We start from the raw sequence: 23611 nt of genomic DNA, 5'->3' as shown, positions 1-23611 counted from the left end.
AACTGGAAAGTTGATTGGTGAAAGAGATATAGGGCTGGAGAAGGTGGAATAGACAATTGGTGCAGGAGTAGGCCATTCAGCCCTTCAACCAGCACCGCCATTCACTGTGATCATGGCTGATCATCCACAATCAGTACCCTGTTCCTGCCTTCTCCCCATATCCCTTGACTCCGCCATCTTTAAGAGTTCTATCTAACTCTTTCTTGAAAGCATCCAGAGAATTGGCCTCCACTGCCTTCTGAGGCAGAGCATTCCACAGATCCACAACTCTCTGGGTGAAAAAGTTTTTCCTCAGCTTCGATCTAAATGGCCTACCCCTTATTCTTAAACTGTGGCCTCAGGTTCTGGACTCCCCCAACATCGGGAACATCGGGAAACTAATACGAGAAACCAGAAGGCCATGAAAGAAAGAAAAAGGGGGAGGAGCACCAGAGGAAGGGGATGGGCAGGCAAGAAGATAAGGTCAGAGAGGGATAAAAGGATGGGGAACAGAGAAAGGGGAGCGTTACTGGAAGTTTGAGAAATCGATGTTCATGTTGGATACTACCCAGACAGAAAATAAGGTGTTGCTCCTTCATCCTGAGTGAGGCCTCTTCGCGACAGTAGAGGAGGCCATGGATGGACATATCCGAATGGGAATGGGAAGTGGAATTAAAATAGGTGGCCACTGGGAGATCCCGCTTTTCCTTGCAGACGGAGCGTAGGTGTTCGGCAAAACAGTATCCTAAACTACATCAGGTCTCACCGATATACAAGAGGCCACACCGGGAGCACCAGATATAGCAGATGATGCCAACAGGTGACGTGTTGCCTTACCTGGAAGGACTGCTTGCGGCCGTAATTTTAGTTGAAACTTGAAGCAGTTATTGAGTCAAAGAGTTCAAAGGTTTCAAAGGTACATTTAATGTCAGAGAAATGTATACAATATACATCCTGAAATGCTTTTTCTTTGCAACCATCCACGAAAACAGAGGAGTGTCCCAAAGAATGAACGACGTTAAATGTTAGAACCCCAAAGCCCCCCTTCAGCTTCCCACCACACATAAACAGCAGCAAAGCAACAATCCCCCCCCCCCACCAGCAGAAAAAAGCATCAACTTACCCACCACCAAGCACTCGAGCATGCAGCAAAGCAACAGCAAAGACACAAGCTTGCAGTTACCCCAAAGACTACTCGTTCACCCGGTATTTGACATACCACAGGCTCTCTCTCTCCCCCTAATAAGGGAGAAAAAGATGTCTCCATTTCACAGTGAGAAAGGAGTTACACAGAACAGGAACAGATCATAAACAGAAGAGATGCTGGAAATCCAGAGTAACACACACACAAAATGCAGGAGGGTAGTTCATGGTCCGAAATGTCGACTGTTTATTCCTCTCAACAGAGGCTGCCTGACCGGCTGAGTTTCTCCAGCATTTGTGTGTATTACTTCAGAAACAGGCCCTTTGGCCCAACTGGTCCATGCCACCTAAGCTAATCCTATTTGCCCATGTTAAGCCTATATCCCTCTGCACCTCTCTTATCCATGTACCTGCCCAAATGTTTTCTAAGGTAGCAGTTCCCAACCTGGGCTCCACAGACCCCTCGGTTAATGGTAGGGGTCCATAACTTAAGAAACGATGAGGTCCTCTGTTTAAATGTAATCCCTTAGCTTCCCATGCTCTAAGGAATAAACTCCCAACTCTTCCTGTAAATCAGCTCCTTGAATCCTGGAAACATTCTTGTAAATCTTCTTTACACTTTTTGTAATGTATTGATGTCTTTTCTATAACACAGCACCCAAAGCTGAACCCGCAATTCCAAATAACTGAAAAAGTTATGCTACTTCATCATAACATCCCAACTTTTATACTCAGGGCCCTGACTGATGAAGGCCAGCATGCCAAATGCCTTCTTCACCAGCTGGTCTACCTGTGACACCACCTCCAGTGAACTGTGTAGTTGTTCTCTAGGTCCCTCTGTTCTATGACTCTCCTCAGGGCCCAGAGTTCCCTCTGCACACATGCACATACACACACACACACACACACACACACTCACACACACACACACACACACACACTCTCACACACACACTCTCTCACACACACATTCACACACACACACTCGCACACACACACCCTCTCACACACACTCGCACACACACCCTCTCACACGCACACACACTCATGCACACTCACACACTCTCACACACACTCACACACACACACTCACACTCTCACACACACAAACACACTCACACACACTCTCACACACACTCACGCGCACACACACACACACGCACACACACACACACTCTCACACACACACTCTCTCCCACACACATTCACACACACACACTCGCACACACACACCCTCTCACACACACTCGCACACACACACCCTCTCACACGCACACACACTCATGCACACTCACACACTCTCACACACACACACTCACACTCTCACACGCACACACCCACACACTCACACTCACACACACACTCACACTCTCACAGACACAAACACACTCACACACACTCTCACACACACACACTCACACACACTCACGCACACTCTCACACACACTCACACACACACACTCTCACACACTCACACTCTCACACACACAAACACACTCACGCACACTCTCACACACACACACTCTCACACACTCTCACACACACTCACACACACACTCACACACACTCACACACACACACACTCACACACATACACTCTCACACACACTCACACACACACACACACTCACACACACACACTCTCACACACTCTCACACACACTCACACAAACACTCACACACACACACACACACACACTCACTCACACAAACACTCATACACACACACACACACACACACACACACACACACACACACACACAGTTACAAGGCAGCTGAAGGAAGGGTTGAGGCTTCTGCTTCTTGCGCATGGGAGGGGGGCAGGGGCTTTGGGGTCATGAAGTTTCGGTCATTTATTCTTTGTGTTTTGTTCTGTTTTGTGGATATCTGCAAAGAGTAAGTATTTCAGATTATATACTGTATACATTCTCTGACCATTGAACCATAGAACATGGTAGTGTAGGGGTTAGCGTAACACTATTATAGCGCCACATGTTCAAATAGAGTTTGTACGTTCTCCCTGTGACTGCACGCGTTGCCTCTGGATGCTCCACTTTTCTCACACATTCTAAAGACTTGGGGGAGTTAGGGTTATAGTCCTGATGGAACGTCTTTTCCATAGACGCTGCCTGGCCTGCTGAGCTCCTCCAGCATTTTGTGTGTGTTGCTTTGGATTTCCAGCATCTGCAGATTTTCTCTTGCTTGTGACAGGAGTTAGGGTTGGTAAGTTGTGGACACCAGAAAGCGTAGCAGCACTTGCAGGCTGCCCCTGGTGCATCTTCGGATTGTGTTGGCCATTGAGGCAAACATCACATTTTATTGTGTGTTTCGACACACAGATAAAGCTAACCTTCAATCTTTATGGCTAATATTCTCTAATCCTGGCAGCACCCTGGCAAACCTCCTTTTCACCCAATCACTGCTCCAGAACCTTGACCTCAGTCCTTTGAGTCCGATTACTAAAAAGCATTCCTTCCGTTTCCCTAGAATGACAAATTCTCATTTCACGTCTGTGTTGTTTTTAATGCTGGTGGCGTTGAGGTTTGTCGGCTTCCTGGTACGGCAGTGAGATTTTGGAGGAAGGCTCCTCCTTGGTTTCTGGGCACACTGATATTAACTTGCACAGAAAACCGTTGTCGCTAGCTGTCGTGAGGACAGACACCTGTGGAGCAGAGGCTGTTGTCATGCTGAAACCACTCTCGTCTTTATTATGTGACTCATTAGGTACTGACTTGATTAACCTTTCATGTACTGTCTGCTCACTGCTGCGTTGACGGCTTGCCGAGAACTGAAAACAAACTGAATTAAAGAAACAAAAGCCCACTGCTTTACGCCTGGATCTGACTTGGTGACGGCGCTGCATTTTTTTTACAGATTTTCTTTCCTCTTCTCCAGACGGCGATGGCTCCTTGCTGGGGTACAGTTCCACCGATGCCAAATGCTCTCAGCTGCCTTGCCAGCAAACCATTCCTCACACATGCACAAAAAGAAATTTATATAGCACCTTTCGCAACCTCCTAATTTGGGGGAGAACTAGATACACTTAGTGGCTGCTTTATGAGGTACCTCCTGTACCCAACAAAGTAACCATTGAGTGTATGTCTGTGGTCTTCTGCTGCTGTAGCCCATCCACTTCAAGGTTCAACATGTTGTGTGTTCAGAGATGCTCTCCTGCACACCACTGTTATAATGTGTAGTTAGTTGAGTTACTGTCACCTTCCTGTCAGCTTGAACCAGTCTGGCCATTCTCCTCTGACCTCTCTCATTAACAAGGCATTTTCATCCTCATAACTGCTACTCACTGGATTTTTTTTGTTTTTTGCACCATTCTCTATAAACTCTAGAAACTGTTGTACGTGAAAATCCAAGGTCAGCAGTTTCTGAGATACTCAAACCACCCCATCTGGCACCAACAGTCATTCCACGGTCAATATCACTTAGATCCCATTTCTTCCCCATTCTCATGTTTGGTCTGAACAATAGCTGAACCTCTTGACCATGTCTGTAAGCTTTTATGCATTGAGTTGCTGCCACATGATTGGCTGACTAGATGTTTACATCAATGAGCAGGTGTACAGGTGTACCTAATAAAGTGGCCACTGAGTGCATATTTCAGTATATCATATCTCACCTGGAACACACGTGAAATATAATCTTACTGAGAATTATCAGGTTCTGCAGGAGATTATCAGAGTAAATAGTCAGTCCAAAGAACTAAGAGTCCCTGAACAGCCTGAAATTCAAATGCATGTCTCTTTAACTAGATCAAAGTGTACACCACACTCAACGTGTGCTTTCAGTAGCACCTTGGAGAGTTGTACAGATTTATACTCCATCCGTTTGGCAATTAACACTGATATCCCATTTGCATTTATATATTACGCACTATACCTTCCTGATAATTTGCTTCAAATACAAGGACACAGATCTTCTGACCCCCTCCATGCTGTAGGCTGGCTGGCTCCACCTAATGAACATTGCATTTTTCTGTCCTTCCCAGCAGACTAGATAGCCAAAGCTTTCGCTGCATTGTGCACAACCTAAAATGCTGGAGGAACTCCTAAGATGCAGGAGGAACTCCTAAAATGCTGGAGGAACTCCTAAGATGCAGGCCTCCAGGGAAGAAATGTGATCTAAGTGTCAAGTGTTTTGCTTGGATTTCCAGCATCTGCAGATTTCCTTTTGATTGTACACAGCCTGACAAACTTCTGCCTATTATCAACACTTCAGGAGTTAGAAAGTTCACCAGTATCTCTACTTCGAGATTTGGTATGCCACCTAAGTAAATTGTCTACAGAAGTACAGCATTCGAACCGGCTGTATCGCTGTCTGGAGTGGGGATGGGGGCACTGCACAGGATCAATATAAGCTGCAGAAAGTTATAAACTCACTCAGCTCTATCATGGGCACTAGCCTCCCTAGCCATAAGGACACCTTCAAAAAGTGATGCCTCAAAGTTGTGAGGGTCCTCTTCTCAGTGCTAACTGCCTCAATTTTTCCATCCCTTTTTGCACTATTTATTTCATTTAACTCTTTATTTATATATGACTCAATAGACAGTAGGTGCAGGAGTAGGCCATTCGGCCTTATGAGCCAGCACCGACATTCATTGTGATCATGGCTGATCATCCACAATCAGTACCCCGTTCCTGTCTTCTCCCCATATCCCTTGACTCCGCCATCTTTAAGAGCTCTATCTAACTCTCTCTTGAAAGCATCCAGAGAATTGGCCTCCACTGCCTTCTGAAGCAGAGCATTCCATAGATCCACAACTCTCTGGGTGAAAAAGTTTTTCCTCAACTCCGTTCTAAATGGCCTACCCCTTATTCTTAAACTGTGGCCTCTGGTTCTGGACTCCCCCAACATCAGGAACATTTTTCCTGCCTCTAGCATATCCAATCCCTTAATAATCTTATATGTTTCAATCAGATCCCCTCTCATCCTTCTAAATTCCAGTGTATACAAGCCCAGTCGCTCCAATCTTTCAACATATGACAGTCCCACCATCCCGGAATTAACCTCAAGACTCAGTCCACACTTCCCAGTACTTCAGTAAAGCACCAGATTTATCAAAGACCCCACCCACCTTTCTTCTCTCCTCTCCCATTGGGCAGAAGATACAAAAGCCTGAAAGTACGACAGTACTGGACTGCCCAATGTATTGATGTAATGAAATGGCATGAACAACATATAAAACAAAGCTTTTCTCTCTACCTCAGTACATGTCACAATAATAGATGGATTTAGCAATTTAAACTTGGCCCCTAAGGCTACATTGCTGTTCGATATGATCACAGCTGAGCTATCCCAGAGCTCAAGCCGACACTCGTCATCATTATATACTCTGCTGAATGACGTGGACAGTCATGGTCTAATCACCATAATTGTTCTTGGCAAAACCTACAGAAGTGGTTTGCCATTGCCTTCTTCTGGGCAGGGTGTTTACAAGACGCGTGACTCCAGCCATTATCAATACATTTCAGAGACTGTCAGCCTGGAATCAGTGGTCACATAACCAGGACTTGTGATCTGCGCCGGCTGCTCATACGACCATCCACCACCTGCTCCCACATGACCCTGATCGGGGGGCTAAGCAGGTGCTACACCTTGCCCGAGGGGGACCTGCAGGCTAGCAGAGGGAAGGAGTGCCTTACACCTCTTTCGGTAGAGACATATCTCCACCCCACCACCCACTACACTACTGCTCAATATGATCGCAGCTGATCTACCCCAGACCCCAACTTGTCAGGACTGATCAGAGGACAGGAACGTATACTCAGGCAAGAAGGGCAGAAACATTTAGACTGCACTAAGGCTGTTGCCCTTGAATCTTCACCCCCTTTCATTGTATTTTGCAGATTGAAACTTCGAAACTGGAGCTGGAGATCCAGTCAGCAACACTGAGCAAGACTGTCTTTTACAATAAGGGTTTATGAGGATCTGTGATGACGCGATCTCTCAGGAAATGATCAATGAGCAACAAGAAAATCTATTATGACTACTGATCACAGATAATTATTCAGTTCTTACCACTGTTTCCTTGTATAACATAACTAATTATCTGAAAATCATCTTTACAAAATCAAACTGTACTCCCAATGTCTTATCACTGATTCTTCAACCAGGATCTGTTTTACAAGTGAAATAGTTCTCCTGCCAGGTTGGGATATATGTGTCTGCTAGCATCTCGAAGACCACAGAAGTCCAAGATCTCATCCCTTAATTTACTGTCGGTGATTAGAGTCATAGAGTTCTACAGCACAGGAAGCACCCCTTTGGCCCATCTAGTCCGTGCTGAAATATTGTTCTGTCCAATCCCGTCAACCCATACCTGGACCATAGCCCTCCATACCACTCCCATCCATGTACCTATCCAAACTTACAATTGAACCCACATCCACCACCTCCATCAGCACCTCGTTCCACACTTGCACCACCTCCATCAGAAGAAGATCCCCCTCAGCTTCCTCTTAAATATTTCACCATTCACCCCTAACCTATCATCTCCAGTTCTAGTCTCTCCCAACCTCAGTAGAAAAAGCCTGCTTGCGTTTACCATGCCTATACCTGTAATACTGTGTTACACCTTAATCAAATCCCCCGTCATTCACCTCCACTCAATGGAACAAAGTTCTAACCTATTCAACCTCCCCCTGTAACTCAGATCCCCAAATCTTGGCAACATCCTTGTCAATTTTTTCTCTTTCAATCTTATGTTCATCTTTCCTGTAGGTAGGTGACCAAAACTGCACACAATAGTCCAAATTAGGCCTCACCAACATCTTATACAACTTTAACATAACATCCCAACTCCTGTACTCAGTACATTGATTTCTGAAGGCCAATGTGCCAAAAGCTTTCTTTACAATCCTATCTGCTCGTGATGCCGTTTTCAAGGAATTACGGATCTGTATTCCTAGATCACTTTGTTCTACCACACTCCTCACTTCCCTACTGCTCACTGTGTAACTCCTATCCTGATTTGTCCTCCCAAAGTTGAACATCTCACGTTTGTCTGCGTAAAATTCCATCTGCCATTTCTCCAGCTGGTCTAGATCCTGCTGCAAGCCATGATAACCTTCCTCACTGTCCACTACACTCCCCAATCTTATCCACAAATTTGCTGATCCAGTTTACCATTTTATCTGATGAATCTGCTACCACAATCAGTTGTTAATCTAGTTCCCTTTTCTACTGACCTCATATTCGATCTGGCTAGCCTCCAACTTGCTGGCATGAACATCAATTTCCCCAACTTCTGGTAATTTCTTCCCCCTCCCCCTTCCCTCTTCTTCAATTCCCCACTCTGGCCTCTTACCTTTTCTCCTCACCTGCCCATCACCTCCCCCTGGTGCCTCTCCTCCTTCCCTTTCTCCCATGGTCCATGCTCCTCTCCTATTGGATTCCTTCTCCTCCTGCCTTTTACCTTTCCACCTATTACCTCCCAGCATCCTACTTCGTCCTCTTCCCCCACCCACCTGGTCTCACCTACCACCTGACAACTTGTACTCCTTTTCCTTCCCATGCCTGCTTGTTCTGGCTTTTGTCCCTTTCTTTCCAGCCCTGATGAAGGGTCTCAGCCAAAATGTCAACTCTTCATTCCTTTCCGTAGATGCTGCCTGACGTACTGCGTTCCTCCTGCATGTTGTGTGCAATTACTCCCTATCCACTCGTGATTCCAGATCACTGATCCCTGGACTAACAAAAACAAATCTCTTCTTGCCTTTAATCCTCAAGCCACTGACATGGAACGTGTCCTCCCGAGTTGCTGACCCCTTCCCCACCCCCCCCCCCCATTTGGAATCCTTCCATTAAGCCTCTCTTTCCCCCCATAGGACACTCAGGGGAACAAATGTACCTTTTACCGTCGTACACCAATCACCTTCCGAGCACCAGACATCACAAGTGGCCTTTCTCATTGAGATTAGGATCAAGATTATCTTACTAAACATATCACGTGTAGATCAAAGCATATAGTGAAGTATGTTATTTATGTCAACAGCCAACACAGTCTGAGGATGTGCTGGGGGCAGCCGCTTCCAGCACCAACGTAGCATGCCCACAACTCACTGACCCTAACCCATATGTCTTTGGACTGTGGGAGGAAACTGGGGCACCCGGAGGAAATCCATGCGGTCATGGGGAGAATGTACAAACTCCTTACAGACAGTGGCTGGAATTGCACCCTGATGACAATTGCTAACCGCTGCGTTACCATGCAGCATATAATACTGTTACCTGATTGGACGGTTTGTCGAGCTTGATACGGGACACCTGCCCTCTCATCCAAGTGAATGAGCCTAGATCTGTCAATCATTTCCCCGCTGACATGGTGGATACCATGCTCAATGTGTGTTTAATGGTTAAGCACACATTGACTGCACAAGTGTGTCCAATCAGAACACACTCATGGTTGGACCACACTTGGAGCATTGTGAGCAGTTTTGGGCCCCTTATCTAAGAAAAGATGTGCTGGAATTGGAGAGAGTCCAGAGAAGGTTCATAAGAATGAGTCTGGGAATTAAAGGTTTAACATTTGAGGAATGTTTGCTAGCTCTGGGCCTGTATTCACTGTAGTTTACAAGCTTGTGTTGGGGGGGGGCGATCTCATTGAAACCTGTTGAACATTGAAAGGTCTTGATAGAGTGGATGTGGAGAGGATGTTTCTGATGGTGGGGGAGTCTAGGACCAGTGGGCACAGTTAGAGTGGACGTAGAGAAGATGTTTCCAATAGTGGGGGAGTCTAGGTCCAGAGGGCACAGATAGATTGGATGTGGAGAGGATGTTTCTGATGGTGGGAGAGACTAGGACCAGTGGGCACAGTTAGAGTGGACGTAGAGAAGATGTTTCCAATAGTGGGGGAGTCTAGGACCAGAGGGCACAGATAGATTGGATGTGGAGAGGATGTTTCCAATAGTGGGGGAGTCTAGGACCAGAGGGCACAGATAGATTGGATGTGGAGAGGATGTTTCTGATGGTGGGAGAGACTAGGACCAGTGGGCACAGATAGAGTGGACATAGAGAAGATGTTTCCAATAGTGGGGGAGTCTAGGACCAGAGGGCACAGATAGATTGGATGTGGAGAGGATGTTTCCAATAGTGGGGGAGTCTAGGACCAGAGGGCACAGATAGATTGGATGTGGAGAGGATATTTCTGATGGTGGGAGAGACTAGGACCAGTGGGCACAATTAGAGTGGACATAGAGAAGATGTTTCCAATAGTGGGGAAGTCTAGGACCAGTGGGCACAGATAGATTGGATGTGGAGAGGATGCTTCCAATAGTGGGGGAGTCTAGGACCAGAGGGCACAGATAGATTGGATGTGGAGAGGATATTTCTGATGGTGGGAGAGACTAGGACCAGTGGGCACAATTAGAGTGGACGTAGAGAAGATGTTTCCAATAGTGGGGGAGTCTAGGACCAGAGGACACAGATAGAGTGGATGTGGAGAGGATGTTTCCAATAGTGGGGGAGTCTAGGACCAGAGGGCACAGATAGATTGGATGTGGAGAGGATATTTCTGATGGTGGGAGAGACTAGGACCAGTGGGCACAGTTAGAGTGGACATAGAGAAGATGTTTCCAATAGTGGGGAAGTCTAGGACCAGAGGGCACAGATAGATTGGATGTGGAGAGGATGTTTCCAATAGTGGGGGAGTCTAGGACCAGAGGGCACAGATAGATTGGATGTGGAGAGGTTATTTCTGATGGTGGGAGAGACTAGGACCAGTGGGCACAGTTAGAGTGGACGTAGAGAGGATGTTTCCAATAGTGGGGAAGTCTAGGACCAGACGGCACAGCCTCAGAATGGATGCATCCTTTTAGAACAGAGATGACGAGGAATTTCTCTGGGCAGAGGGTGATGAAGCTGTGGAATTCACTGCCACGGGAGGCCAAGTGATTGAGTATATTTAAGCGGAAGTTGATAGGTTCTTAATTAGACAGGGCGTCATAGAGAAGGCAGGAGAATGGAGCTGAGAGGGAAAATAAATCAGGAATGGTGCAGCAGACTCGATGGGATGAATGGCCTAAATATGCTCCTGTGTCTTATGGTCTTATCACCCTGAACCGTCCACCAGCAATCTCTGTTCCCTCTCAGAGGCGGGAGCAGCTTTAGGTTCACATCGCAGCACGAGCTGTTGGATCTGGAACAGAAGGGGCGAGAGAGGCAGCCGGGAGATGCAGATGATCACACAAATTGATTATAACACTCATCTCCTTGATTCTCAGTTCCTGTCACCTCTCCTGATTCTTTCTGCATTATAGTGTATGACCAACGCCTCCCTCTGCACTATTGAACAGCAACGGCAGGAAATGGTGAACATCCTGATCTCTCCTTTTCCTCATACTGTCACTCAGTAAACCTTTTGTGGTATTAATTATCCCTCACACTATTCCTCAGTGACCCCTGTCCCCTAGCTCCCTGTGTCACAGATGGTGTCGCCTCTGACTTTAATCCAGCTCCCTTACAGTATCTGTCAGTAACCCCTCTCCCCCAGTGCCCACTGACTATATCCCCACTGATGTTAATCCAGTTCCCCCACACTGTCCCTCAGTGAACCCTCTCTCCCAGCACCCTGTATCACCGACGGTATCCCCACTGACGTTAATCCAGCTCCCTCACACTGTCCCTCAGTGACCCCTCTCCCTCAGCACCCTGTCACTGACTGTATCCCCACTGACATTAATCCAGCTCCCTCACACTGTCCCTCAGTGACCCCTCTCCCTCAGCACCCTGGCACTATATCCCCACTGACGTTAATCCAGTTCCCTCACACTATCCCTCAGTGACCCCTTTCCCTCAGCACCCTGTCACTGACTGTATCCCCACTGACGTTAATCCAGCTCCCTCACACTATCTCTCAGTGACCCGTCTCCCTCAGTACCCTGTGTCACTGACTGTGTCCCCACTGACGTTAATCCAGTTCCCTCACACTATCCCTCAGTGACCCCTCTCCCTCAGCACCCTGTCACTGACTGTATCCCCACTGACGTTAATCCAGTTCCCTCACACTATCCCTCAGTGACCCCTCTCCCTCAGCACCCTGTGTCACTGACTGTATCCCCACTGACGTTAATCCAGTTCCCTCACACTACCCCTCAGTGACCCCTCTCCCTCAGCACCTTGTCACTGACTGTATCCCCACTGACGTTAATCCAGTTCCCTCACACTATCCCTCAGTAACCCCTCTCCCCCAGCACCCTGTGTCACTGACTATACCCCCACTGATGTTAATCCAGATCCCTCACACTGTCCCTCAGTGACCCCTCTCCCCCAGTACCCTGTGTCATTGACTATACTCCCACTGACGTTAATCCAGCCCCTCACACTGTCCTTCAGTGACCCCTGTCCCCCAGCCCCCTATGTCACTGACTGTATCCCTGCTAATGTGAATTCATCTCACTCCACAATTCCTCTCTCAAAGAATCAGAAATGGCTCCCATCTGTTACAATTAACTATCCTATTAGCTAATGAAAAGTTTATAAAGTTGGTTACAGCCATGGAAGGTGTGTTCACAACAGGCCGTGTCAGACTGTTAATCCATCTGCAGCTCCTTCACTCTGTTCTCAAAGGAGAGATTAAAAAATAACCTGCTTCTAAAAATAAAAGCGAAGATTGTTGGGTTTCCAACACGGGGCTCTGATTTTGGAAGAATATTACCCTCTCCTCAACTCAGCCATGCTGCCATCTTTTGTAAAGCCTTACCTGTAGGCTGTTTGTTTTAAGTTCATCAGACCAAAAGACATGGGACAGAATTAGACCATTTGGCCCATCAAATCTGCTCCATCTTTCCAAATTGGCTGATTTATTATCCCTCTCAACCCCATTCTCCTGCCTTCTTTCCATAACCGTTGACACCCCAACTGATTAAGTACCTATCAACCTCTGCTTTAAATATAATCAATGACTTGGGCTGCACAGCCATGGGTGGCAATGAATTCCACAGATTCACCACACTCTGCCTGATGAAATTCTTCCTCATTTTTGTTCAAAAGGGACATCTCTCTATTCTGAGGCTGTGCCCTCTGGTCCTAAACTCACCCGTCCCTCTATATTGAAATGTTCTCTCGCGTTCTCTTTATCCAGACCTTTTATATTTGATTCATTTTTCAATGTTCAATTTTTGGACTAAGTTTCTATTATATTGAGTGATGCATTAACTCAGAAGAAATTAAACGAATCTCTGACAATGTGAATTAAATGCTTAAACTAATATTTACAATGAAAATGTCTTAAAATTAATAAATATGCTTGTATTCACTAGTTCTAATCTTAGCACAGTAAATTGTAAAATCACACACACACACACACACACTCACACACACACACACACACACACACACACACACACACACACACACACACACACACACACACACACACACACACACACACACACACACACACACACACACACACACACACACACACACACACACACACACACACGTACCTCCATGTCTGATTTCCCACTGGGACTGGCGAAGTGTCTGTGCAGGTGCACTGAATGGCTGAAGGTGTAGGCAGGAGCCAGGAGATGGCTGCTCGATCAGTAGTCAGGAGAATCACACACTGTCACAGCGGGAGAGCAACGTGTCCACCTTGATGCAATGTAAAGATCACTGATTTGTCACGAACGGACACACCGTACCTGAAAACCAATGAGAAAAGAATCGGTGAAGCAAAACAGCTATCTGCCTGCAACCTTTGAGTGTTTGTGACTGTGTGATATTGTGTGGTTATGTGTGTAGGTATGTTTGCCATAGAATCATAGAGCATTACACCACAAATCAGGCCTTTTGGCCCATCTAGTCCATGCTGAACAGTTATTCTGCCATCGACCTGCACCTGAACCATATACCTCCCATCCATGTACGAATTCAATTTTTTCTCAAATGTTGAAATTGACCGCACATCCACCCCTTCCATTGGCAGCTCATTCCACACTCTCACCACTTATGAGTGAAAATGTTCCCCTTAAACATGTCACCTTTCCTCCTTAAACTATCATCTATAGTTGTAGTTCCACCCAACCTCAGTGGAAAAATCAAAAATCCTGTTTGCATTTACCCTATTTATACCCTTCATTATGCCTTTATCAAATCTCCCCTTATTCTCCTGCTCTACTATGGGTCAAACACAGAACTGTCACTGTCCCATCACACACTCCTTATCTATCATCAGCATCATATCATGTGGGTGATTATGACCATGATAGTTCCTGGCAAATTCTTCTGCAGAAGTGGTTTGCCATTGCCTTCTGCTGGGCAGTGTCTTTACAAGACAGGTGACCCCAGTCATTATCAATACTCATCAGAGATTGACTGCCTGGCGTCAGGGGTTGCATAACCAGGACTTGTGATACGTGCCAACTGTTCATGCGACCATCCACCATTGCTTCACGTGACCCTGATTGGGGTCCAAGCAGGTGCTACACCTTGCCCAAGGGGGACCTGCAGGCTAGCGAAAGGAAGGAGTGCCTTACACCTCCTTTGGTAGAGATGTATCTCCACCCCACCACCACATCTATACCCCTCATAATTTTTGTATCCCTCCACCGAATCACAGAGTGTAAATCGTCAAACATTCCACAAGGTGGGAGGTGGGAGTCAACAAAGAGACAGCCAGCCTCACCTTTTCTCCAGGTACTGGGTTGCTCAGTCCGACAGGTTATGGCTCTTCAGGTCCACGTCCGATTGCAGTGTCGATGTGATCGGAGTTTCTACTCACGCCACCTTTAGCAAAAACTTAATTTAAAGCAGCATCACAGACACAGAGTGTCAGATAAGCAGAAAGGCATCAATTATACACAATATTTCACAAAAGAATGCAATTAGAGCAAAAATCAGTATTTTACTACAAAGTGGTCATAATGCTGCTGCACTGAGGTAGTGGTTAGGGATGTGCCAGTTAGTTCAAGAACCGAATGATTGAAGGGAAGTAGCCATTCCTGAACCTTGTGATGTGGAACTTCAGGCTTCTGTACCTCCTGTCCAGTGGAAGCTGGGAAAAGACAGCGTGACCAAATGATGGAGATCTTTGATTATCATTGTTGCCTTCTTGAGGCAGCCCCTCCTGTAGATACTAATAATGGTGGGGAGGGATGTACTGAGCTGAGTCCACTACTCTCTGCAGCCCCCTGCCTTTCTGTGCATTCGAATTGCCCTACCAGACCATGGTGCAACTTTCAGCAGGACATCTGTAGAAGTTTCTCAGTGAGTTCAGTGACAAGCCGAAACTCCATAATGTAGCATCATCGAACATTACAACACAGAAACGGGCCCTTTGGCCCATCCAATCCATGCCAAATTATTAATCTGCCTAGTCTCATAATAGCCCTCCATGCCCCTCCCATCCACATACCTATCCAAACTTCTCTTAAATGTTGAAATTGAACCTGCATCACCACTCAGCTCGTTCCTCACTCTCACCACCCTCTGAGTGATGAAGTTACTCGTCATGTTCCCCTTAAACATTTCACCTTTCACCCTTAACCCATGACCACCCAACCTCCTAAGAAGATAAGATCACTAGCGTGCCTTCCTTACAATTGTATCTGTATGCCGAGCTCAGGATAGATCATTCAATATGTTAATGCCCAGGAATTTAAAGCCATTGACTCTGTGCACCACCAGTCCCCCAATAATCCCCCAGCAGTGAGTTCTAGACCCCAATGGGTGGAAAACATTTCCTCATTATCCCTCGAAACAATACAATTTGGTATAAATGCCTTGATTTTGATCCCCTTCTATGAATGAGTCCTTCCTATTTACTCTGTCTAGGTTCCTTTTAATTCTATGTACCCCAGTTATGTCTCCCCTTTGCACTCTCAATTCTAGTGGAAAGATCCCATGGTTGTCCCATCTCTGAGTCTAATTAAAGCAAAGCGTCATACGATAAGGAAACAGGCCCCTCAATCCAACTGGCCCTTAAAAGATTTTAAAAAGTTTAGCTTTGTTTCTCACATGTACATTAAAACGTACAGCAAAATGTGTCATTTGCATCAAATCAAATCACCGAGAATTGTGTTGCCACACTTTCGGTGCCAATGTAGCATGTCCACAAATTACTAACCCTGACCGTACGTCTTTGAAACGTGGGAGGAAATGAAGAGATGTTCAAACCCCTTACAGACAGTGGCGGGAATCGAGCCCCAATCACTGGCACTGTAGAGCGTAACGCTAACCACTACACAGCCGTATCACTGCCAAGAGCTTGCCAACCGAGCTGTTCCCATTTCCCCCATTTGACCCACATCTAGCCTTCCTGTCCAGGTACCCATCCAAATGTCCTTTGAATGTTGTCTGCCTCACCCACTTCCTCCAGCAGCTCGTTCCATATACACAGCCCTTCTGTGTGGTAAAATTTCTCCTCAGTTCCTAAGAGATATTTTCTCTCTAGTTACATCTTACCAAGAGTAGGGTGATCAGAAGTGAACACGATACTCCAAATGCAGCCTGTACAACTGCAACATGATTTCCCAGTGCCCTAAATGATGGCCAGCGTGCCAAAAGCCTTCTTCAAGACCCTATAACAACCGTTTATTCCCCTCCATAGATGCGTTCTGACCTGCTGAGTTCCTCCAGCATTTTGAGTGTGTGGCTTGAGACACCACTTTCAGGGAATCATACCTACACTCCCTCTATCCTAGTCCTCAGCTTCTTATCAGTAATTCCCCACCTTCATGAATTGTGAGCCCAACAATGTGGCAATCTGTTACCTCAGATCCCATTGATGAGCAACAAATCCCAGAAACTTGAAGACACAACCCAGTCCATCAGGAAAGCAATCTTCCCTCTGCCCACACTTCTCACTGCCACAGTAAAGCAGCCACTGTAATCGCAGATCCCACCCACCCTGGACACTCTCTCATGTCCTCTCTCCCATCGGGCAGAAGTTAAAAGAGCCTGAAAGCACATATCACCAGGCTCAAGGACAGCTCCCACCTCACTGTTAGAAGACCATTTAATGGTTCCCTAGTATGATAAAATAGACTCTAAACCTCACAATCTACCTCAATATGATCTTGCACCTTATTGTCGGCCTGCACTGCACTTTCTCTGTAAGTGTAACACTCTATTCTGCCTTCTGTTATTGTTTTACCTGGTACTACCTCAGTGCACTGTTGTAATTAATTGATCTGAATAAACTTTTCGCTCAACCTCAACATCACTGATGTAGACAGATGCATGAAGTCAATGACCAGCTCTTTTGTTGACATCGAGGGAAATGTTGTTGTCATGTCACCGTGTTACTACAGTCTCTATCTCTGACTCACCATTGTTGGAGATACAGCCTGCTACATTGGTGTCTTCTTCAAACTCGTAGATGGAATTAGAGCACAATCTGGCCTCACTGTTAGGAGCGTACAGCAAGTAGAGCGGGGATCTTAAATTTAAATGGAATTCCACAACCAAATGAAGCTTCCCCTTCTGTCTTACCCTTCAACAGTCATTCAGAAAATTCACAAAAAAAATAAACATCCATAACAGCCACAATCACCTCACCTCTTTCCCCTCCCACACCCTGTCCATCTATCTACTCATCAGCCTCATATTCCTCTCCACTGTTGCCCTTCCCACCTGACCCTTTTCGCCCATGGTCCACTGTCCTCACCTATCGGATTCCATCTTCTTCAGCCCTCTGTCACTTCCACCAATCACCTCCCAGCTTGTTACATTATTCCCACTCTCTTCAAACTCAAAATCAAAGTAACTTTATTGTCAAAGTATATATATGTCACCAAGTGCTACCATGAAATTCATTTTTCTGTAGACAGTTCCAGGAAAATAGTAAAATACAATAGAATTTATGAAGAACTATACATAAATAAAGACTGGCAACAAACAATGTGGCACCACAGTAGCACAACAGTTAGCATGACGTTATTACAGCTCGGGGCATCAGAGTTCAGAGTTCAATTCTGTACGTCCTCTGGGAGAAGTTGAAGATTTATATGGACTCAGGTCGGGCAGCATCCATGGAAACGTTGACTGTTCGTTTCCACGGATGCTGCCCGACCTGCTGAGTTCCTCCAGCTTGTTGTACGTGTTGTTTTGACCACAGCATCTGCAGTGTATTTTGTGTGTATGTTTGTATGTATGTGAGCACATGAAATTCCTCCATGTGTCCCTGTCTCCTCCCACAGTCCAAAGACATACTGATTAGTAGGTTAATTGGTCATTGTAAGGTGTCCTGTGATGAAGCTAGGGTTGAGTACTAACGTAAAGATTTTTACTCCTCATGTATGTGAAATAAAGACAATTCAATACAGGTGCAGCTTGTTGGCCCTGTTCTGTGTTGTATCTCTAAATAAATAAAAATAGATTAAAAGAATACAAAATTGTGCAAATAAGAAATAAATAATACTGAGAAAATGATTAGTAGATTCATGAGCTGTGGACACGGAGTGCTTGAAAGTGAGTTTGTAGGTCTCCTCCCTGCCCCACCATTTCCCCTCACCCGGCTAACTTCCTCTTTCGTTATTGTCCGGGTGAAAGGTCACGACCCAAAGGGCTGACTGTCCATTCCCCTCTATAGATGCAGCCCGACCTTTTGTGTTCCTCCAGTTTCTGTGTCTTTTGTCCCAGATTTCTAGCATCTGTGGCCTCTTTGTGAAAGGCACATCAACTTAGCTTTAAGTGAGTTTGGGCATCATGTTGAAAGTCTTGCATCAACTATCCATTGGCACAAAGACCCAGCATGTTACCCGAGCTGCCGGCATTCGATGCTTGAGTTTGGTTGGAGATTTTTCACTGTAAGTGGATGTCACAGCATTTTTTTTGTATTTTCACAGTTTGTCTTTCTTTTACACATTGGTTGTTTGTCAGACTTTGTGTGTAGTTTTTTCATTGATTCTATTTGTATTTCTTTGTTCTATTGTGAATGCTGTGCGGTGGGGTGGAGATACGTCACTACCAAAGGAGGTGTAAGGCACTCCTTCCCTGCTAGCCTGCAGGTCACCCTTGGGCAAGGTGTAGCGCCCCCAAACCCACCGCCCCCCGCGACCAGAGTCACGTGAAGCCATGGGAGCAGGTGGTGGATGGTCGTACGAGCAGCTGGTGCAGATCACAAACCTGGTTATGTGACCACTGATGCCAGGGAGACAGTCTCTGAAGAGTATTGATAATGGCTGGGGTCACCTGTCTTGTAAAGGCACTGCCCAGGTGAAGGCAATGGCAAACCACTTCTCCAGAAAAATTCACCAAGAACAATCATGGTCACTGTGAATTCCCGTAAGAAAATGAATCTGAGTATTTGATCATAAATTTACTTTGATCAACACGGCAAATGCGTGGAAGGAGGTGGTGGCGTGGGTCTACAGTGACACGTGAGACCACAGATGCTGGAATCTCGAGTAACAAACAATCTGAACTCAGTGGATCGAGCAATGTCGGTGGAGGGGTGAGGAATTGTCAACGTTTCATGTTTCATCTCAAAGTGTTGACAACTCCTTTCCCATAACACAAGGTGCTGGGCGAACTCAGAGTCCTGGCTGCATCTATGGAGAGGAATGAACAGTCATCCATTGACCTTTCCCTCTCCCCATCCATTCTGCGAGGATTGCTCTCTTTGTGACTCCTTTGTCCATTCCTCCCTCCTCACTTACTCGCCCCTGCAAGCGGAGTAAGTGTGACACCGATCCTCTTCTCACTTCAGCCCCCTCCCCCTACACACCTACTCTCTCCCTCACCTCTCACTCGCCAGTCTGTCCTCTTTCCCTGGCCCCACCTTCTTTTTCTGGCGTCCTCCCCATGCCTTTCCGGTCCTGATGAAGCGTTTCAGCCCAAAATGTCAACTCGTTATTCCTTCCCCCTCACAGGTTTAGAGTAAGATTAAAATTAAAGAGTAGCTTTATTTGTCGCATGTACATTGAGATGTGTCGTTTACGTCAACGACCAACACAGTGCGAGGATACGCTGGGGGCAGCCCGCAAGTATCAACACCCTTCCAGCGCCAACAGAACATGCCCACAACTCAGTAACCCTAACATTTGTGTCTTTGGAAAAGGGGATGAAACGGGAACACCCGGAGGAAACCCAGTCACAGGCAAAACGTACAAACTCCTTACAGACAGCAACGAGAATTGAACCCAGGCTGCTGTCGCTATTAATTTATTTATTTATTAAAGAACAAAGAACAATACAGCACAGTACAGGCCCTTCGGCCCACAATGTTGTGCCGACCCTTAAACCCTGCCTCCCATATAAACCCCCCACCCTAAATTCCTCCATATACCTGTCTAGTAGTCTCTTCACTAGTGTATCTGCCTCCACCACTGACTCAGGCAGTGCATTCCACACACCAACCACTCTCTGAGTGAAAAACCTTCCTCTAATATCCCCCTTGAACTTCCCTCCCCTTACCTTAAAGCCATGTCCTCTTGTACTGAGCAGTGGTGCCCTGGGGAAGAGGCGCTGGCTGTCCACTCTGTCTATTCCTCTTAATATCTTATACACCTCTATCATGTCTCCTCTCATCCTCCTTCTCTCCAAAGAGTAAAGCCCTAGCTCCCTTAATCTCTGATCATAATCCATACTCTCTAAACCAGGCAGCATCCTGATAAATCTCCTCCGTACCCTTTCCAATGCTTCCACATCCTTCCTATACTGAGGCAACCAGAACTGGACACAGTACTCCAAGTGTGGCCTAACCAGAGTTTTATAGAGCTGCATCATTACCCCGTGACTCTTAAACTCTATCCCTCGACTTATGAAAGCTAACACTCCATAAGCTTTCTTAACTACCCTATCTACCTGTGAGGCAACTTTCAGGGATCTGTGGACATGTACCCCCAGATCCCTCTGCTCCTCCACACTACCAAGTATCCTGCCACTTACTTTGTACTCTGCCTTGGAGTTTGTCCTTCCAAAGTGTACCACCTCACACTTCTCCGGGTCGAACTCCATCAGCCACTTCTCAGCCCACTTCTGCATCCCATCAACGTCTCTCTGCAATCTTCGACAATCCTCTACACTATCCACAACACCACCAACCTTTGTGTCGTCTGCAAACTTGCCAAACCACCCTTCTACCCCCACATCCAGGTTGTTAATAAAAATCACGAAAAGATCAATAAGAGTCTCTAATTACTTAGAGATTCGTGTGGAACAGACCTTTCCAGCACAATCAACAGCAACCCACCTATTTAACACTATCACAGGACAATTTACAAAGACCAGTTACCCTACTGGTATGTCTGGGCTGTGGGAGGACCCGGAGAACCCGGAAGAAACCCGTGCATTCATGGGGAGGACGTACAAACGCCTTGCAAACAGCGTCGGAGTAGCTGTAATAGCATCTCACTAACCACTTCACCAGCATGGCGCCCTGAGTTTCTCTGGTAGAATGCTGAAGGACGTGGTTTAAGTGATCCCAGGTCTGCCTGATCCCGCTGACTGCATCCCATGAGATTTTTGGAGTGTAGTTTGAGATACTGCCAGCACGGGTCAGTTGGCGTAGACTCAAGTGCAACGTTTATCTTGGCTGCATTCACACGCATAGCTGAACAATTAACAGATTAACCTCTGAAAGGTGATTCCGGGCCAGGGGGAAGAGACAGAGGATCGGAGAAGTCAAACGTATCTCCCTGGGAGACGGACGGGAGCACCGGGGCAGAGCCACCGAACGGCGCGATGCTTCCCCTGCACTCTCTGCTCTTTTCCATAGCTAGTATTTCCCAGATCGTTCTCAGGAAGTTCTCGGACCGTGTGTTGGTCAACGACGCAAACAACACTTTTCACTGTATATTTCGATGTTTTGATGTACACACGACAAAGAAAACTCATCTTTAATCTTTAATCTTCTGGTGAAAGAAAGCCGGGCAGGGTTTACACGGTCAATAGAGCACTGAGGAGTGCTTTCGAACAGAAAGACCCAGCAAGGCAGGCACACTGGTTATTGAGTGCGATCTTTCATTGATTCTATTGAGGTTTTTGGACTTACCGGGGTGCCCACAGAAAACAAATCTCAGGGTTCAATATGGTAACATACATGTACTTTGATAATAAATTCACCTTGAACTTTGAATTTCGAACATAGTTCCTTGAAAGGATTTTGTATGTTTTCCTCGTGAGCACATGGGTTTCCTCCAGGGTTTCCGGTTTCCTCCCACATTCCAAAGACATACGAGTCAGGGTTAGTAAGTTGTGGGCACCGGAATCATGGCAACATTTGAAGGTGCCCCCCCCCCCCACCCCCAGCACATCCTTGGACTGTGCTGGTCGTTGAAGCCAGCTACACATTTCACCGTATGTTTAGATGCTTCAGTGTACAATGTATGAGACAAACAAAGGTAATCTTTATCTTCTCAAAGTGCCACACTTCACACTTGGCAAGGTGAAACTCCATCTGCCATTTTTCCACCCATATCTGCAACTGATCTGCATCCCGCTGTGTCCTTTATCAGTCATTCACACTGCCCACAACACCACCAATCTTTCCATCGTCCGCAATAACAGATTCGCAGAGCAAGCACCAATTTTGCAGCAATGCCTTAAATTACAAACACTTCCTTTTAAGATCGTTGAAGAAAATGTCATCTCCAGCACACAAGTGTAAAGGAGAACAAAATAATTGTTACTCCGGATACAATGCAGCACAAAAAAACACAATAAGATAAAGAACACTATAATAATAAAAACACAATAAATACTACATAAATACATAAGATAGCTTACATACATAGATTGATTGTATGTCCATAAAGTGATGCAGTGGTGGTCAGGGGTGTGGAGGGGTGGTTAGTGGGTGGAGGAGTTGATCAGCTTCACTGCTTGGGGAAAGTAATTGTTTTTGAGAATAGTGGTGTTGGTGTGGATGCTATGTAGTCTCCTCTTTGATGGGAGGGGGTCACACAGTGCATGAGCAGCAAATCACAAACAGAGCTGGGAATCCAAAGCAACACACACACAAAATGCTGGAGGAATTCAGCATCTATGGAAAAGAGTAGACAGTCGACGTTTCGGGCCGAGACCCTTTATCAGGGCTGAGAGGTGCCTGAATAAAAAGGTGGGAAGAGGGGAAGGAGGCTGGCTGGAAGGTGAAGCCAAGTGGGTGGGAAAGGTCAAGAGCTGGAGAGGAAGGAATCTGATAGGAGAGGAGAGTGGACCACAGGAGAGAGGGAAGGAGGAGGGCACCAAGGGGAAGTAATAAGCAGGTAAGAAGAAGTAAAAGGTCAGAGTGGGGAATAGCGGAAATGGGGGAGGGGAGTTTTGTTCGGCATAAGGAGAAATCAATATTCATACCATCAGGTTGGAGGGTACCCAGGCAGATTATTAGGTGTTTCTTCTCCATCCTGAGGGTGGCCTTATCTTGGCACAAGGCCATGGGAACGGGAATGCCAGAATGGGAATGGGAATGGGAATTAAAATGTTTGACCACAAAGAAGTCCCGCTTGTGGCGGATGGGGTGGAGGTGCACAACCAAGCGGCCCCCAATTACGACAGGTCTCACCAGTGCAGAGGAGTCCATGAGCAGGTGTGTAG

General features: G+C 46.3%; 1 protein-coding gene and 1 long non-coding RNA gene across 3 annotated transcripts in view; one reads left to right on the top strand and one right to left on the bottom strand.

The window, feature by feature from the left end:
- LOC140726115 (uncharacterized) overlaps nucleotides 1-13756 on the bottom strand; it is a 39524-nt gene extending 25768 nt beyond the window's left edge. The window contains exon 1 of the long non-coding RNA XR_012098580.1: nucleotides 13579-13756. This is a non-coding gene — a long non-coding RNA (uncharacterized lncRNA). The remainder of the gene's footprint in view (nucleotides 1-13578) is intronic.
- LOC140726113 (sideroflexin-5-like) overlaps nucleotides 1-18398 on the top strand; it is a 263726-nt gene extending 245328 nt beyond the window's left edge. For both annotated transcript variants that reach the window (XR_012098576.1, XM_073042065.1), the window contains one exon: nucleotides 6982-18398. Coding sequence is in view for 1 of the 2 variants with exons in the window: in XM_073042065.1 (XP_072898166.1) it covers nucleotides 6982-7059 (78 nt within the window). In the remaining variant the exon portion in view is untranslated. The remainder of the gene's footprint in view (nucleotides 1-6981) is intronic.
- Nucleotides 18399-23611: the final 5213 nt, after the last annotated feature.

The sequence above is a fragment of the Hemitrygon akajei genome, chromosome 4 (assembly GCF_048418815.1).
Source record: "Hemitrygon akajei chromosome 4, sHemAka1.3, whole genome shotgun sequence".
In the NCBI taxonomy this organism is placed as follows: Eukaryota; Metazoa; Chordata; class Chondrichthyes; order Myliobatiformes; family Dasyatidae; genus Hemitrygon; species Hemitrygon akajei.
Note: the sequence above shows the minus strand (reverse complement) of the source record. Positions and strands in the feature narration are given on the sequence as shown.